The sequence below is a fragment of the Homalodisca vitripennis genome, chromosome 4, assembly GCF_021130785.1.
Source record: "Homalodisca vitripennis isolate AUS2020 chromosome 4, UT_GWSS_2.1, whole genome shotgun sequence".
NCBI classification, from domain to species: domain Eukaryota; kingdom Metazoa; phylum Arthropoda; class Insecta; order Hemiptera; family Cicadellidae; genus Homalodisca; species Homalodisca vitripennis.
The window spans coordinates 200873783-200891657 of NC_060210.1; the positions used below are offsets into that span (position 1 = coordinate 200873783).

The 17875-nt window shown below is 32.2% G+C and overlaps 1 protein-coding gene and 1 non-coding gene across 2 annotated transcripts; both read right to left on the minus strand.

Annotated features, from left to right (window-relative positions):
* Nucleotides 1-249: 249 nt before the first annotated feature.
* Nucleotides 250-16721, minus strand: LOC124360895 (60S ribosomal protein L13a-like). Its single transcript, XM_046814882.1, has 5 exons — nt 16587-16721; nt 14597-14727; nt 6992-7101; nt 2372-2640; nt 250-360 (listed from the first exon to the last, which is right to left on the minus strand). The coding sequence occupies exons 1-5, from the start codon at nt 16605-16607 to the stop codon at nt 277-279; spliced, it is 615 nt and encodes a 204-aa protein (XP_046670838.1). The 5' UTR covers nt 16608-16721; the 3' UTR covers nt 250-276.
* LOC124361595 lies at nt 802-884 on the minus strand. The gene has a single exon (XR_006922348.1). It is a non-coding gene; the product is annotated as a small nucleolar RNA SNORD34 (small nucleolar RNA).
* Nucleotides 16722-17875: the final 1154 nt, after the last annotated feature.

The following is a 17875-nucleotide window of genomic DNA, read 5'->3' on the forward strand; positions in this document are numbered from 1 at the left end:
ATATCGTTCGATCAAAAATTACCTAATCCATGACATAGCAACCCGACGCACATTACAGGGTCTACCATCCAAACAAATTCAAATAGAAACTGTTAAATTATGATTAATACAAAGTAAATGCGCTAAACAATGTACGAACTAAATGATAAGCTAAAACTGTTTTGTTGAATCAGTACTTTAAAAATTAATTATAATACAAACAAATCTATTAGTGAGGTGGAGGCTCATGAAATAAAGTGAATTACAAAATAAAATAAACAAAGTTTATTACAAGACTTAGTGGTAGCCATAAGACTTGATGATGCTATCAAAGTGTTTTGTCTGTTTAGCGACCTTCTTTCCAGCTTCTTTTGTCAGTTTCTGTAACAGAACAACATCAACATTACCGACTGTGAAACAATCACAGCATGAACTATCTGAGGAACTAATCAATAATCCATTAACAATAATTATTTCCACTCATGATAATACTAAACAGACTTGGAAAATTGTTCTTAATTTAAGTAATAAATATTAAAAGGATGATAAATTAGATGAATATTGTGTACTCTGTACTGTAAATAATACAATTTGTAATTAAAACATTATCAATCTTAATACTGGAATATTTGAGGAGCATTGTTTGTTTTTGACGATTACTTGACTTGACCTGAAAATCCTGTTTGCACCACCCTTAAAAAATGTATATTTACAAAATAGACAATTTAGAATTAGCCATCCCATTCTGTACTCTAAGGAAATCAAGAATCGTACATTGTGTGGTGGGTATATAAATTATTTATCACTGGAAATAAAATTTGTGAGTTTCTCAGAGTTATTATCTTCTATCATAATTGGTATGATCAGATAATGTAGGTAAGATTTATTTTACATCATTGAAACTCAACCTTATTATATTATTAGTTATCTAGAAGTAAATAATAATAATAATTACTTAACCGGTTTACCACAACTTTAAAAATAATTCATAATATCGAATAAACAGATTAATTAACAAAAACAGTTTCTGGGTGAAAGTTATGTAGTTTCATTAATTATGCTCATATGTTTATTTAATCCAAATGAATTTCCAGAATTAACAAATTCTGACACTGTTGGAACCACATTATTTACCTCAAAAAAATTCATCCCACAAAAATGCATTACTATATTGTTAAGTCTATTATGTTTTCTTTTATTAGAAATGTATAAAATAGTATTTGAATGAAAAACAATTAAAATGTACACTCTAAACAAATTTTATTTATTTCTCATTTTTCTGAGCTGAACTAAAAAAAGTAAGAAAGCTAATGTTGGAAATATTGAGTACTACACTTTGTTAGCTTAAATTTGATGTAAAATAGTGCATTCATAAGCAAAATATAAACAATTTATTAGTTAACACAGCTGATAACAAAGAGAAATTTTCCAAGAAATACCAGAAATTAAATCGTAGAAAATATTAAGAAAGATAACTAATTACTGAATTGTTTCAAGAAATATTTTAATAATAAATTTATCTTTTAACTTTAGGTTAATCCTAAATCAGTTTTCAAGGTATTTTTCTGCAGTCCTGCTGGCTGGCTTTTAATTAATTAGTGATATAAAACATTAAATAACTATCAATGATAATATTGTCTTAATATTTTTTAACTTCTGGATATGTGAAACCTAATTAAACGATTTGTTTGATCAGGAGGACAACACTTTTTACCTTCATTCTATAGAAATAGCTTTGCCCATTAACACACTTGCCTAGTTATTTCAATGATGGCACGCACTGTGGCAATTTGCTCACATCTGGTAACTTTGTTTCTCACCCTCATAATATTTATATTTTTCAATATCGCCTGGTATATTTCCTTAATATACGTGTTGATATTCTTCAGTAATATTCTTTAAAAATTATTTTATAAATGTTATCCCAACATCATACAAAATCATAGTTTCATATAAACAACACCGTGGAACTCATCGTTAATAAATCTGTAATTTTTGCTTTTTACACAAGAATATCTATACTTTCTAAAATCAAACAAAACACATTTACAATAAGATGTTCACTATATCAAATAGCATTGAATTTTAAAAGAAATTACGACTAAGCGTGCACATTATCAATTACTAATGATGACGGCACGTGCGTTAGCAAATTGTTTACAATTGGAGCAGAGTTCCGAGTTTGGTAGGGAACTACCAGCCCCTGTGCCCAGTGAGCGACTAATCTGGTTTAAGGTCACTCAGAGGGATAATTGACTGAGGATTATTTAGCTACCTAGCCTTTTTTGAAAAAAAAAAAAAAAAAAAAAACCAAATTCTGCATATAATAAATGCAACCATTTGCCACGGGTGCGTGCGAGTGCATGTTCATTGAGGTTTTACAGAAACTTACCTTGAGTGAGTTTCGTTTGCGAATGCTGAACACCGCCTTCACCTTCCGCTTGGTCTCGAGGGCACGCACCACATCCTTGTACTTCCAGCCGACCTCGTGACTGAGACGGCCGAGGTGGCAGTAGGCGCGGCCAGGCTTGAGGCACATCACCCGCATGGCCGTCGGAACCACCAGCCGCTTGCGTCGGTCGTACGGCGCAGGGCAGCCCTCGTACGCCTTGAACCTCTTCAGTGCTTCCTTGCCGCGCTTTGTCTTGTGTGGAATCATACCTAAAACACAAAATTCTAGAGTCTTACTTGAAATCTTATTTAAATTTAATGTCTTGTATATGGAAATTCAGCAGAAAAATAGTGTGTATATCACAAAAGTAAGCAGGGTCACTGCACATAGAACCCGTACCAAGATCTGTCACTGGTTCACCCTTTGCAATCAGCAAGCCTCAAATGTGGCCAAAACTTATTTCTCGCTCAGCTCAGATGGTAACCCTCCAAGTTCACCGGACCACGCACAGTGCCAGGCTGCTGTGTAACCATGTACGTCACTTTTACTCAGATTTAAATGGCAGTACTTGACCTTCGGCTCTTTAAATGACTTCCGAGATTTAAATAAAATTCTTTAATAATTTAAAGTTTATTAGCTTCAACATGGAAACTTTACTGATTCGTCTCCACCAAATGCACTAGTACTTTAATAAGTAGATAAGATACACTATAGCAGCTACAGCGACACTCACAGCCAGGTAAACCTTAGTTCTGAATGATGGCTACTATGTTATGTGCTGCAAATAGACTGATCCAGCCACAACTGGATAAGGATTGAATTTTAAAACTATGTAAATGGAGATTATAAATATATAGATGCATATCAGATATTATAATATAAATAAGGGACTATCACTAATTTTATTTTTAAGGTTTGTCAAAATATTTATAATATACAGTGACATAATTTTAAACGCTATTCAGAAAAAATTTTAAACAATTACAAAATTTGTTGTTTAAATAATCAAAAGTATACGCCTAAAAACTGTGTCTGACTATTATTAATTATATCTTTAACATGAGTAATCTCTTATAACACAGCAATAAAAATAACAATGTAAAAGCGCAATGTACAACCTTGACAAATTCCTCAGTCTAGTTCAAGGAAATCTCCTAGTTTATTATTAAATAACCTTTGACTTAACATGATCCATTACTTCATGTTATTGATTTGTAATGAAAAAAAAAAAAAATTATATGATCTGAGTTTTCAGAACAATAGAATCAGTTCATTTCTTATCAGATAATGTAGGTAAGATTATTGCTTTCTTGCATCATTGAAGCTCAGATAAAAATTGGCAAATTACTCAATATAGATGGAACTAAACTGAAAAACATTTCCATGGTACCAATATACAAAAAAAAATTATCGACTGTTGAAAATACCATCAACAGCTACATAATCTGAGTTCTCAGAGCAATTACTTCAATTCATTTCTTATCAGATAATGTAAGTAAGGTTATTGCTTTTTCACATCACTGAAACTCAGGTTAAAATTGACAGATTACTCTATATAGATTTAACTAAGCTGTAAACATTTCCATGGTAACAATATACAAAAATTATCAACTGTTGAAATACCATCAACAGATACATAATCTGAGTTCTCAGAGCAATTACTTCAATTCATTTCTTATCAGATAATGTAGGTAAGGTTATTGCTTTTTCACATCACTGAAACTCAGGTTAAAATTGACAGATTACTCTATATAGATTTAACTAAGCTGTAAACATTTCCATGGTAACAATATACAAAAATTATCAACTGTTGAAATACCATCAACAGATACATAATCTGAGTTCTCAGAGCAATTACTTCAATTCATTTCTTATCAGATAATGTAGGTAAGGTTATTGCTTTTTCACATCACTGAAACTCAGGTTAAAATTGACAGATTACTCTATATAGATTTAACTAAGCTGTAAACATTTCCATGGTACCAATATAAAAAAATTATCAACTGCTGAAATACCATCAACAGATACATAATCTGAGTTCTCAGAGCAATTACTTCAATTCATTTCTTATCAGATAATGTAAGTAAGGTTATTGCTTTTTCACATCACTGAAACTCAGGTTAAAATTGACAGATTACTCTATATAGATTTAACTAAGCTGTAAACATTTCCATGGTAACAATATACAAAAATTATCAACTGCTGAAATACCATCAACAGATACATAATCTGAGTTCTCAGAGCAATTACTTCAATTCATTTCTTATCAGATAATGTAGGTAAGGTTATAGCTTTTTCACATCACTGAAACTCAGGTTAAAATTGACAGATTACTCTATATAGATTTAACTAAGCTGTAAACATTTCCATGGTACCAATATAAAAAAATTATCAACTGCTGAAATACCATCAACAGATACATAATCTGAGTTCTCAGAGCAATTACTTCAATTCATTTCTTATCAGATAATGTAAGTAAGGTTATTGCTTTTTCACATCACTGAAACTCAGGTTAAAATTGACAGATTACTCTATATAGATTTAACTAAGCTGTAAACATTTCCATGGTACCAATATAAAAAAATTATCAACTGCTGAAATACCATCAACAGATACATAATCTGAGTTCTCAGAGCAATTACTTCAATTCATTTCTTATCAGATAATGTAAGTAAGGTTATTGCTTTTTCACATCACTGAAACTCAGGTTAAAATTGACAGATTACTCTATATAGATTTAACTAAGCTGTAAACATTTCCATGGTACCAATATAAAAAAATTATCAACTGCTGAAATACCATCAACAGATACATAATCTGAGTTCTCAGAGCAATTACTTCAATTCATTTCTTATCAGATAATGTAAGTAAGGTTATTGCTTTTTCACATCACTGAAACTCAGGTTAAAATTGACAGATTACTCTATATAGATTTAACTAAGCTGTAAACATTTCCATGGTACCAATATAAAAAAATTATCAACTGCTGAAATACCATCAACAGATACATAATCTGAGTTCTCAGAGCAATTACTTCAATTCATTTCTTATCAGATAATGTAAGTAAGGTTATTGCTTTTTCACATCACTGAAACTCAGGTTAAAATTGACAGATTACTCTATATAGATTTAACTAAGCTGTAAACATTTCCATGGTACCAATATACAAAAATTATCAACTGTTGAAATACCATCAACAGATACATAATCTGAGTTCTCAGAGCAATTACTTCAATTCATTTCTTATCAGATAATGTAGGTAAGGTTATTGCTTTTTCACATCACTGAAACTCAGGTTAAAATTGACAGATTACTCTATATAGATTTAACTAAGCTGTAAACATTTCCATGGTAACAATATACAAAAATTATCAACTGTTGAAATACCATCAACAGATACATAATCTGAGTTCTCAGAGCAATTACTTCAATTCATTTCTTATCAGATAATGTAGGTAAGGTTATTGCTTTTTCACATCACTGAAACTCAGGTTAAAATTGACAGATTATTCTATATAGATTTAACTAAGCTGTAAACATTTCCATGGTAACAATATACAAAAATTATCAACTGTTGAAATACCATCAACAGATACATAATCTGAGTTCTCAGAGCAATTACTTCAATTCATTTCTTATCAGATAATGTAGGTAAGGTTATTGCTTTTTCACATCACTGAAACTCAGGTTAAAATTGACAGATTACTCTATATAGATTTAACTAAGCTGTAAACATTTCCATGGTACCAATATAAAAAAAAATTATCAACTGTTGAAAATACTATCAACAGCTACATAATCTGATACATATAGATTTAACTAAGCTGTTAAAATTTTCCACGGTGCCAACTTACTAAAGAAAATATATATCGACTGTCAAATAAACCGTCTACAGATATATACACTACCTAATTTGAGTTCTCAGAGCAATCACTTCAGTTCATTTTTTATCAGATAATGTAGGTAAGGTTATTGCTTTTTTTGCATCATCAAAGCTCAGATTAAAATTGGCAGTTTACTCAATAGAGATGGAACTAAGCTTTTAAAATTTTCCAAGGTACCAACCTACCCACAAACAATAAGATTTATTGACTTAAATAAACCGTCCACAGCTACATATATATTACATAATCTGAGTTCTCAGAGCAATCACTTCAGTTCATTTTTTATCAGATAATGTAGGTAAGGTTATTGCTTTTTTTGCATCACTGAAGCTCAGATTAAAATTGGAAGATTACTCAATATAGATGGAACTAAGCTGTTACATATGTCCATGTTGCCAACATACTCACAACTTAAAACTATTTTGAGAAGCTTTTAAATGTACAGTTATACATCCTGTTATTGAGATGAAAGAAGTCATTTCAATATTAAAAGTTGGGTTTTGCTTCAATGAGTATTCTTATTCAGAACTATAATTATATAATTACATATGTATAATTACATATTCTTATTCAGAACTATGTAATTATACATCCTAGGAAAAACCAGTGCAGTTTGAAATACTTTACACATGTATAGTCACAAAAAAAACATGTAGGACCTTAAAATTTACAATTAAGTTCTCTTTGCGACAGGCATAATTATAATGACATTTCTAACAAGACTGTTGGAACCCACCTCTGATAGTTCTGTAGAGGATAGCACTGGGGGCTCTGAAGTGGAAGGGGCCTCGTGCAGGATTCACATTGCACCGCTTCCGCAAAAATGCCAAATACTTCAATTTACTCCTGCAAACAGTGGTCACAGGCATGAATACAGAACAGTAGTCAACTGCTCTAAACAATGAGATAATATACAACACAACTTGAAAAAAAGTTTATATTTTAATGCAATTTGTTCACATATCTCTTGTAAGAACCTCAATACGGTTAAGTACCACAAGAAGCAATGCCTTTAAAAAATTAAAATAAAGTAAGACACTAACATGAAAGGCAATAAAAGGTTAAAAATATAGTATCTGTTTTTGAAATTGTAAGTCACATTAAACACACTGCTATGCTTTTTGTATACAAACATGTTTTACATTATTTGAACACATTTCTAAATATTAACTTACTTGTTTACGACAAACTCCATTCTATTTTTAAGTCTTACCATAAAAATAAAAATGGTTTATAACTAGCATTAGCTGCATTAACCCTCCGGCTGGCAACGTCGTAAATTACGACTCATTTTTTCCCGCTGTGAACTGGCAGAGTCGTAATATACGACACATTAAACATCGTCTACTAATTACGTCATAGTTCCGATAATTACCGCTCGAATCGCATAAAAGTTATATCACTTTAATCACAAGATCCCAAGCCTTCTAATAATGTATTCACTTATATATATATATATATAACTTATATATATGAATATTTGTTCTTTTACTGGCCGCTAAAAGCTACCGAAAACTTCCGCGTGACGCGACTCGGCAACTGTTAGTGTTCCAAACAGCTGTTCGGTAATTTTGTAAATAAAAGTGTTTATAACTATGTATTTTCTTTTTGTGCATAAGTAAGTGAACATTTTGTATATTTTAGAATTTTAAATAAAATTAATTTTGAGTTTTTTTAATGGCATAATATGAAAGTGTTTTTTGAAAAACAAAGTTTTGAGTTCTGACCATCAAACATCCACCATTATTCAGGTAAGTCAAATTATAATTATGTTTATATTGTACAACATATTCTGCAGAGTAATTTGATGTATAACACTTTTGTGTTTTCTCCAATAATTAATTGTACAGGATAAAAAATTAAAAACTCTGAACAAAGTTTCAAAACAGGGTGCCAGTCAAGGCTCAAATGCGCGCCAGCCGGAGGGTTAATCCAAGTTGCCTATGGAAAATTAGAATGTGTGATCCATACAATAACTTTGGTATGTCCCATCGCCGTGTTTAAAGTGTTAATTTTTCTGCTTACTGAACCCTATTATATAAGATTGGCACCTGAAGAAAAATACAGATTAGTCCGGTCAATTTAGCCAAAAAATAGAGGTAACTTTGCATTAATTCCCAGAAAGCTGAAAATTTGCATAGATGTTAGGGACACCATTGTTATGAAATTGTGAAAAGTCCCCATCGATCCCATGTCTGCAAAACTTTTTATTCAAGGTCAAATTTCGCAAAAATAGGTTTTTTGAATTTTTCAGCGAAACGATTAGTTTTATGAAAAAATATTTTCAACACAAATTGTAGATCATGCAATTTTCTACAAAAATGCTCCTTATAATTTTTTTCATAACACTAACCATTTTTGATCAAAAACAATTACAAAATTTTCTTCAGATGTATTATCCATAACAAGCACGACTAAGCTGCCTATGATATCATTGTTCATGTAATACCTATAAGTAAAACTATAAGTCTGCGTGACTAATACATTCATATTGACCGATAATTCTGAGAATATTATATTAAAAAACGGAGTCCTTAATTTTAAGGGACCATGTGCCCCTTGAACATCTGCCTGTCATTCCATTGTTCGAGTGGCCGTTCCGTCCACCTGCTTTTCTGAGGTCGCACCTAAATCACCGTTAGTCTTTAAAATTCCCTCCTAGTGAAAACACGTAGTTATTTCAAATATTCTCTGCTAAAGTTTGTGCTGTATTCACTTTTTATTGAAAATATGTCGCAATAGTGTTTTATTTGCACTAAACTTTTATCTTCAAGTGAATGTGTTATTGTTGATCACGGCATGAAGACGTTACTTAACGCGAGTATTCAAGGGGGGAATCAATTTACTGATTAATTCAGCGACAAATCATGTGCAGTGTCGCAAACAATACAATAGAAAGAGTACAATTGCAGCAGCAAAACGGCAACATGAAGAGGAATCAGCTAGTACCTCTCAAAAAGTCCTAGAGCATGTAAGTGAGTTATATTTTTCTTTTAAAAATTTTTGTTTATTTTGCGGCGACGAGTTGAGTGAGGAATACAAAAAGAAATAAGCACAGAAATCTTGTCGAAAAAATTTGTAACGTTAGAACTCTTTCATGTAACGACTCAGTTATGAAAGCAGCTCAGTGTCGTTCTGATGACACGGCAAAAACTATTGTTGCTCGCATCGGGTTTGAACACGGTTTAGTTAGTGCGAAGCTAAGTACCATAATGATTGCTTTGTATCATTTTTAAAGCCGACCACTGGAGGCTAAGTCGGCCATCCTCAAGATGAAGCATTGTATCTCACCATGGGGGAAATATTTTTATATATTGAAAGTAGTTTTGACTGCCAGTTTACGTTAGAAGAATTAGAAAATATTTGTAAAAACGTAAGTGTTGATAACAGAAAAATTAAATGACAATTGGAGGTATTAAAAGATTATAGTAATAGATTCATTATTACTCCGAAACTAGGACAATTAAAATTGCATGTTTTCTTGTTAATTATCATGATATTATCAATCAAGCTTAGAGTGAAAAAATCTAAAGGCAAAGAAGAGCAATTGAAGGTCCTATCAACTGCGGCAGCAATTATTCGGGAAGATAATCAATTGGTTAAATATTATACAGTTTTTACATGCTACGACTGGCTGTGATAAAACATCAGCAATATTTCGAAGGGGCAATTTTTTTATTGTTTGAAAAGAAAATTTTATTACTTGTGCACAAGCTTTCCAAGAAATCAACTCTTCACAGAAACTCGCTTTCTTCTGTCTATATATGGAGCTCCAAAAAATTACTTCGATAGACAAATTTCGTTACTTATCTTTTGCAAAACAAACACGTAATAAACAAACGTGTGCAATTAGCTTGCCTTCCTCCAACCGCAGCTTCCGCTCACCAACCGTGTTATCGTGTATATTACTAGTTTCAGGTGTGGCTTGGTAATCAACTAGACCCAGAACAATGGGGTTGGAAGCATGTCAATAATGCATTGGAACCAACCCACACGCTTCTTCCACCTGCACCAGAAACTCTCCTTAATTCTGTTCTTTGCAACTGCAAAAAGGGGTGTAACGTAAGATGCAGCTGCAAAAAAGTAAAATTATTTTGTTCACTAGCGTGCACTACTTGTCAAGGCCAATCGTGTTCAAATGTTCAATCTCCAACAGAAGAAGGTTTTTATATGGACGACGAAACAACTGATGTATCACTTTTTACGCGTGTTTATGTTAGTACAATTTACATCTACTCAAGTAGATGAGGAAGAAGAGGAAAATAGAGAGAGAGAAGATGGAGGGTAAGAAGAGGAAATAATTAGTGACGATGATGATGAATAAAATATGTTTACAATCAAGTATAACGGGACTTGCCACTCGAGCTGTACCTGATTGACAACGACCACACTAACAAGAGTGCAACGACTGAATAGAAGAAGAATAACCAAACATTCATTAAATTTTACTGGAATAGACCTTGGAATAGGCCTACCGTGGAAACCACATTAAAAATCGCGCTAGGTACACTACCTCATAGGTGGCGTGGAAACCATATTATAGACAATAAAGCGTAAGAAATTTTTGTAATTGTTTTTTCTCAGAAATGGTTAGTATTATGAAAAGAATTATAAGGAGCATTTTTGTAGATAATTGCATGATCTACAACTTTTGTTTATAACATTTTTTCATAAACCTAACCGTTTCGTTGAAAAATTCAAAAAACCTATTTTTGTGAAATTTGACCTTGAATAAAACATTTTGCAGACATGGGATCGATGGGGACTTTTCACAATTACATAGCAATGGTGTCCCTAACATCTATGCAAATTTTCAGCTTTCTGGGAATTTTTGCAAGGATCAATGTCTAAATTGACCGGACTAAGATACCAGTTGAAAAAGTTGCAGGTCTTGAAAAATGTTGCTTTTTGGGCAAATAAAAGAAATCCTTAACCCCTTTAATAGTTACATTTTTTCTAATTCTCAAGGACGTTCAAAATGTAGCAAGAGAGTTTTTGATTTTTGTTAATTCTTAACTAGTAAGCCAGTTTGCTAACTTGAATATAATTTGATAAAGATTGTATTTCTTATAATTCCATGCTGGTCAACAGAACTATTTTTTTACACATGTTCAACATATTTAAAACTCCAGATATTATAAGGATAATCAGCAAAAATTGTAAATATATTTAAACAACTAAAGAAACATTGTTACCAACTTGGAACAGAAGGTAACAACAGCAATAGCAACAATCTCCCACAGGGAGTTTTTGCCACCTAAAAAAAGTATACTGTAAGCAAAATTTTAATTTTTAACTCCACTAACATAATATGACCAGCTGATTCTGAATTTACCATCATTTTAGTAATGAGTAGTAGTAAGTTTTTGGTGTATCTTTTTTTGTATGACTTTCAGTTCGTTTGTTGTTACGGCTGAATCTGGTTGTTGCGTAATTATTCCTTTCTGTGCTGTTGTTATAGTACAGCACATAACAACTCAGATGTTTATAAATACTACAGTAAAACCATACTAAAACATTTCAAATTAACATGTTTGTTTGGAATTTTTGCTCAATTTACTAAACAAAAAGAGGAAATTAATAGAAAACATTAAAATAAATTATAAGTTTTGCATAGCAGTTTGGCCAGACCCCTGCGTTTTTAAATCATATTAATTAAAACTACAATCAGCTGGAGATACAAATATACTGCAAAATTGTGATCAGAAACAATTTAATTGAATCAAACCAATGAAACTTTTTATCACCAATAGTTTTGGGATGTTTACTTCTAATATATGATAATGATATTTTTAATTAACTGCTTGATGTGGTTCGTGATATGCACACAGTTCCCTAGACAGCTGTTCACAAAATAGAGGTTTCATTAACACTATGACTGATGACCAATGGCACAGACGTTCATCAATAACGGTTGTGAACTGATAAAGACGGCACAACCGTCTGTCAATTTCCACTATTATTACACGAAAATAATTTAAGTTATAAGACATAACTTACACCATTCAAATCCTCTACTCATAAATACAAATTCATTTTATATACTTTATATTAGTAATATTGCTTGTCTGCTGATATCGACCCGAAGGCCACACAGTATACAGCTGACAGACTAAGCAGCTGGTGACACGCTGCACGGCCTTGACGTTCTTTGTTGCTAGGTTTTTATGTAGGCTAGTTGTTTATGATTGATTGTAATGTTATGAAATGGGCAATCCTTGTTAAAATGATATACATGAACTATTGGATGATGAAAATATTAGGTCTGATGATGAAAGTGACATATCGACAAATGAAGTGCATGATATTTGTCAGGTAATCTGGATGATTATAAACCGGTGGAATGTGAGTTTGGTTGCGAAGAAATTGATAATGACAGTGACAACAATTCATCATTATCTGATACTCCTCTTGCCCAAAGAATTCATAAAACACCAATATGGATATGCACTGCCAAGAAAAGTAGTAAATACTTTACATTTTTATCAAAAAAACTTTTTTGTATTGTAAATAACTGTATATGTTATAATCTTTTTGTTCACTACAAAACTGTGTATATGTTAAACAATTACAGTATCGTACTATCTCAAGTCATGTGAAAGTTACATGAAGCAAAACTTAGAAATAAAACAAATTACAATACACATTTTTTAATTTATGTAACTCTAGTAAATGCATATTTTTAATACTTAAAATTTGTTTCTGGTTTATAACAAAAACATTTATATATAATACTTATTACTTAATCCTGAACCCCCCTCTTTTTAACTTTTTTTATCCTTTTGGGAAAGAGCAAGCCTAATAATACTACACTACTAATACCAAAGGAATAAGCACTCTAAGTTTAGGGAACCCGATATAGTGTTAACCCTTCGCACACCGCTAATAAATCCATCGATTTCCCTAAAATGCCAAGATATCTATAAAATATATTTTTCTTTAAGTTCGAAGCAATTTTTTATTATAAATATGCTATAAGAGATTAAATGCAAAAAATATTAAACAGGGAATTTTAGTTAAAATTTGCATATTTATTGATAAAAATCTAAAAATAACAATTAATATTAATACTGTGAATTTGATCTAAATTCAAATTCTTAGTACAAACTAATAAATTATATAAACTACTAGTTATAAGAGCATTTCCGTATCTATCGTTTCACAGATAAGGTCTATCATCTTATATTATCATCTGGGCAGACAGTTGTGTATAAAAAAAACATTAGACGTATTGTGACCTGTATTCTGTAGTTCAGTTTTAATGATTAGTGTTGTGTATAGTATTTTATTAACCCATTGCACATCACTGACGAGCTGGGCTCGTCACGCAGCGGCCAGGCCTAACGGTGACGAGCTCAGGTCGCAAAAGCGGTCTGCTTTTAAGTTTCCCTCCAAATAGTTCTATTAATGTCTGATAGATCGGGCGATCGTCTTCACTTGTCAACTAAGAGTGTTTAACAACGGTCTACGTTTAGAGTTTTCAAAAGTTTTATAAATATCCTACATATCGCAGTTGTATGTTGAAGTTGAAAAATCATTCATATGAGTTTACTCTCTGCTTTTTAGCGCTTCTGGTTCGGTATTTTCCTCAGTTGTTATTATAATACTTTTGAGGTTATTGACACAGAACTAAACGACGCAGACGTACATGTTGGCGGGTTTAGACTAGACAATGGCCCGGATGTTGTGATCGCTTCGCCCGAGCTGCTTTATTTAGACTATGATTCAGACATCCCTGCCACCCCAGAACCTTGCTCGCATGTTATCGTTCCTACATCACAGATACCCCAGCAGGCCCATGTTCCATCTGAACGAATACCTTCACAGCTGAATTTTCTAGTATACAATAGCGAGCGATACAATGTGGCGCACCATTGCTGTTTGTGCGGCTGCTGACCGTAAATTAATTCGTGCCCGCTCGCCAAAACAATACGATCCGCAATGGGTTAAGTGCATGTTTTTAGAGTTAGTGAAGTTGACAAACAACATAGTAGATTCCTGACTTAGGCGTGCCACAACGCTTTGGTATGTTTGTTTATTTTAACCTAGTTTGTAATTATGTATTAGGTTAGTTATTTATCTGAAGAAGAGATCAGATTGCTGATCTAGAAACGTAGTGTTACTGATTTTTAGAGAACCTATTTTTGTACAATTACAGAAAGTATGATGTAAAGGTAAAATAGAAAATTAGCAGTACCACTGAGTAACTTACGTCCACAACATGGGAGAAATTTGGTCCTAGTATCTTGGTGTAATTCATACAATATAATATACAACCATTAGCCTTAGAGGTTACAAGTTGACTTTTAAACGTGCTTGGAATGACCTCATTCTGACTTACCTAAAGAAGTTACCGGAGATGTTGATCTGTTCTGTGCGGACAACAATCACCTTGTCTCCCTGTAGGATAGTCTTGGCCACAATAGCAGCCAATCTCCCCAGCAGGTGACCTCGCCCATCTATCAATATAGCCTACAACACAAGTGGTTCAGTGGTTATGTTATAAACATCTCTCTTGTAACTTAAGTTTCAGTTTTAAAATCATATAAAATTACTAATTTCATGAAGTCATTTTTTAAATTAAGTGATGAAATTTAATGTAATTGTAGAATTACTGTTACAAAAACCATATCTCTTATTGCCATTTACATTCAAAATAGTTCTTAAAATATTTCTATTACTACTAGCCCAAAACAGAACTGAAATCATCCAAAATTATTTTTAATAGCCCCTATTACATTAACTTTAATACAAAACAATAAAAGAAGACATTTAACACTGTAACATAAACTTGCAAAAATAAGGATATATTAAAGATACCATGAACGCAGCAAAAGATTCTACACGTTACATGATTTGATAGGTATTTAACAGTTATCCAATTGAGTGCAGTAGGAATTAACAGCTCTACCTTCTCGGTCTTTCAGTTGAAGAACTTAATTTTTTCGTTACTAAATTAAATTAATAAATTAACTGAGTCAGACTAATCCTACATACAAAAATTTAACCAACTCACAACAATGTAATATTTTGACTAGTTATATAAGATGGTTATTTAAAATTTCACTTTACAATACAGTTATTGTTTATAATACAAAAATTTTACAACTCATTAAAATTCAATATTTAGACTAGTAGACTAATACTTTTAATTATTTATAACTGAGATTGAACAAGGAAACACAGAATTAGTTAGTTTTTTACAGAAATAAATCTGGAACGGTCCATTTCTATTTTGATAGGCTAAATATACTGGTCTTGATATTTGGTTCCCTGCCCCTCCTGCTCGCTCCCTCACGTTAGGGACATCTCAGTCTATTTCCAGGCTAGTGTAAACTGGCCCATTTCTAGCCTCATTACTTGCACCATAATCACCTCAGCTGTTACTGAGGAACCTCAGACCAGAAAAACTTTACGAGAACGCCAAATCAGCCAAGCTGTTACTGGTAACATGTTATCCTGGTAACAGGTTACTACAGAATATTACTGACTCATACGTTATATAGTGCCCTTCAACAATAGCCGCAAGTAATATGGCGATGTGCATGTGTTAATTATTGTCACAAGGTGTCATACGCTTTAACTAAATGTTACTCTATTTTGTTTGTTACATTTTATAAATATACGTAGCCTAGATTTCTTTGGTCATAAGTAAATGATTACTTTTTAAGATATAAAACAGCCTCAGAAGTTATATTGTTATTATCAAGGATTTGTTACTCATGAATATTGAACGGTGGCCACTTTTGCAGTTAAAAAGTCATTGGTAGGCGTCACAATCTAACTACCCATGGGCAGACCAGCCTACCCGAAAATGGAGTCACTAGCATAAATTATTTTCTGAAAGTCTTCCTTACTTTCTTATTAAATGTTTTCACATCACGAAAGTTCCTCTTCTACATTAGTACACACTACAGAAAAGTTCAAGACAATTTGTAATTCGAAAAATGACAGTGTACCAAAATGGAATAAATAGCCTAGTTGCCTTTTCCAAACAATAGCCATGAATTGGCAATCCTAGGTACACTATTTAACAACAATTTACCTAATGAAATTCTTCCTTAAAAACTAATAAATATAATTAAATTCAGGATTCTCTGATTGAATAACTAGAAAGTAATTATATTCCACTAAATGTGTTAGTACTACAAATTCACGTGGAGTGACCTATAGAATGGAGGTTAGGAGAATAAACTACGAATCGCCCACAGATTAATAAGCATACTTTAAGTTTAGAAATATATCTCACGTAGATATATGCACTTAACAATACTCCAAACTAAAAGATGTAAACATTAAAATAATGCACAAAATAAATTATAAAATTTTACCTTCTCGCTGAAACCCGTCATCTTTGCAACGAACGTTGCCGGAAAGGACTGAGGAGAAGAATACTTGAGTCTGAATAATCAAGACTGAGAAACACATTGAACGGAAATGGAGTTTGGTTGCAGACTGAAAATATAAATCAGTACTATGTAGAATGTATATTATTAAATAATATATATATATACGAGTCACTCTAAAAGTTGTAAGATATATATAAAGAGAGAGAGAGAGAGAGTGAGAGAGGGAAATTTTTTTTAAGCTAAACTTTTACCAAACGTAAGATGTGTTCAAAATAGTACTCTCTAGCGTCAATGCATTTTTGAAATCTAATGTTTACTTGATAAAAGCACCCAGTAACTCAATTTTTTAAATAAAGTCAAAGTATTTCTGCATCTCATCATCAATTTTGGCTTGATGAAAAGCGACGACCGCACAAATATTTTTCTTCACATTGAAGTACAGCCAGTAATCGTACATAGCAAGACGAGGCGAATAAGGGGTTGCTCCATCGATTTGATGCATTTTCGCCCAAAAACTAAAAAGTTTTTCAGCTGTGTGAGATCTAACCCCTCCAGCTTAAGGGATTACTGCACTATCTATACGCATTATTTTTTTACATTCTCCACAAGTTAAATTGTTTGAAAGGAAATTAAATTTTAAACTTGTATGTAGAATGTTAGGCCATTTATACAATTATTTAATGTTTTAAGTTTGTATAAAGAAATACGTTTTGTAATTTAAAGGAATCTTAAGAATGTTTTCAATAATCACTCATGTATTTCATTGATGGATAATTTATCCACTTTGTGAACCAATTGAAATAACAAATGTGTATAAAACATAAATTGGTAAAACTATTGAAAATTGGTTATTGAGATTTTTTGAAGAAATAACTATTGGTGGTAGGGCTTATGGCAGCCTAAAAGGAGTAACTATTGATAAGTTGGCCCAATACTATAGACATGCTGTGATTACAAATTTAGATGACCCCAAAGCAATGAAAACCGCAATTTTTTCCACTTTGTATCACTGGCGTTCGACAGACAAAAATCCTCAATATCCAAATTGCCCTATCGGAGAAAATAGCTGGTGTATCTAACAAAAGAGCCATTGCAAAAAACACAACCGCAAGAAAACATTAAAACTGCCTGAATAAATGAAACTGTTAAAACATGTTTTGCGTCTTTATGAACAGATTTCAACTGATGACTTATTGAACCGGGGCTTTTCTGAAAAAACTCAGAATACCAATAAATACCTACACGGAGTGATTTGGAGTAAATGTGTTCAA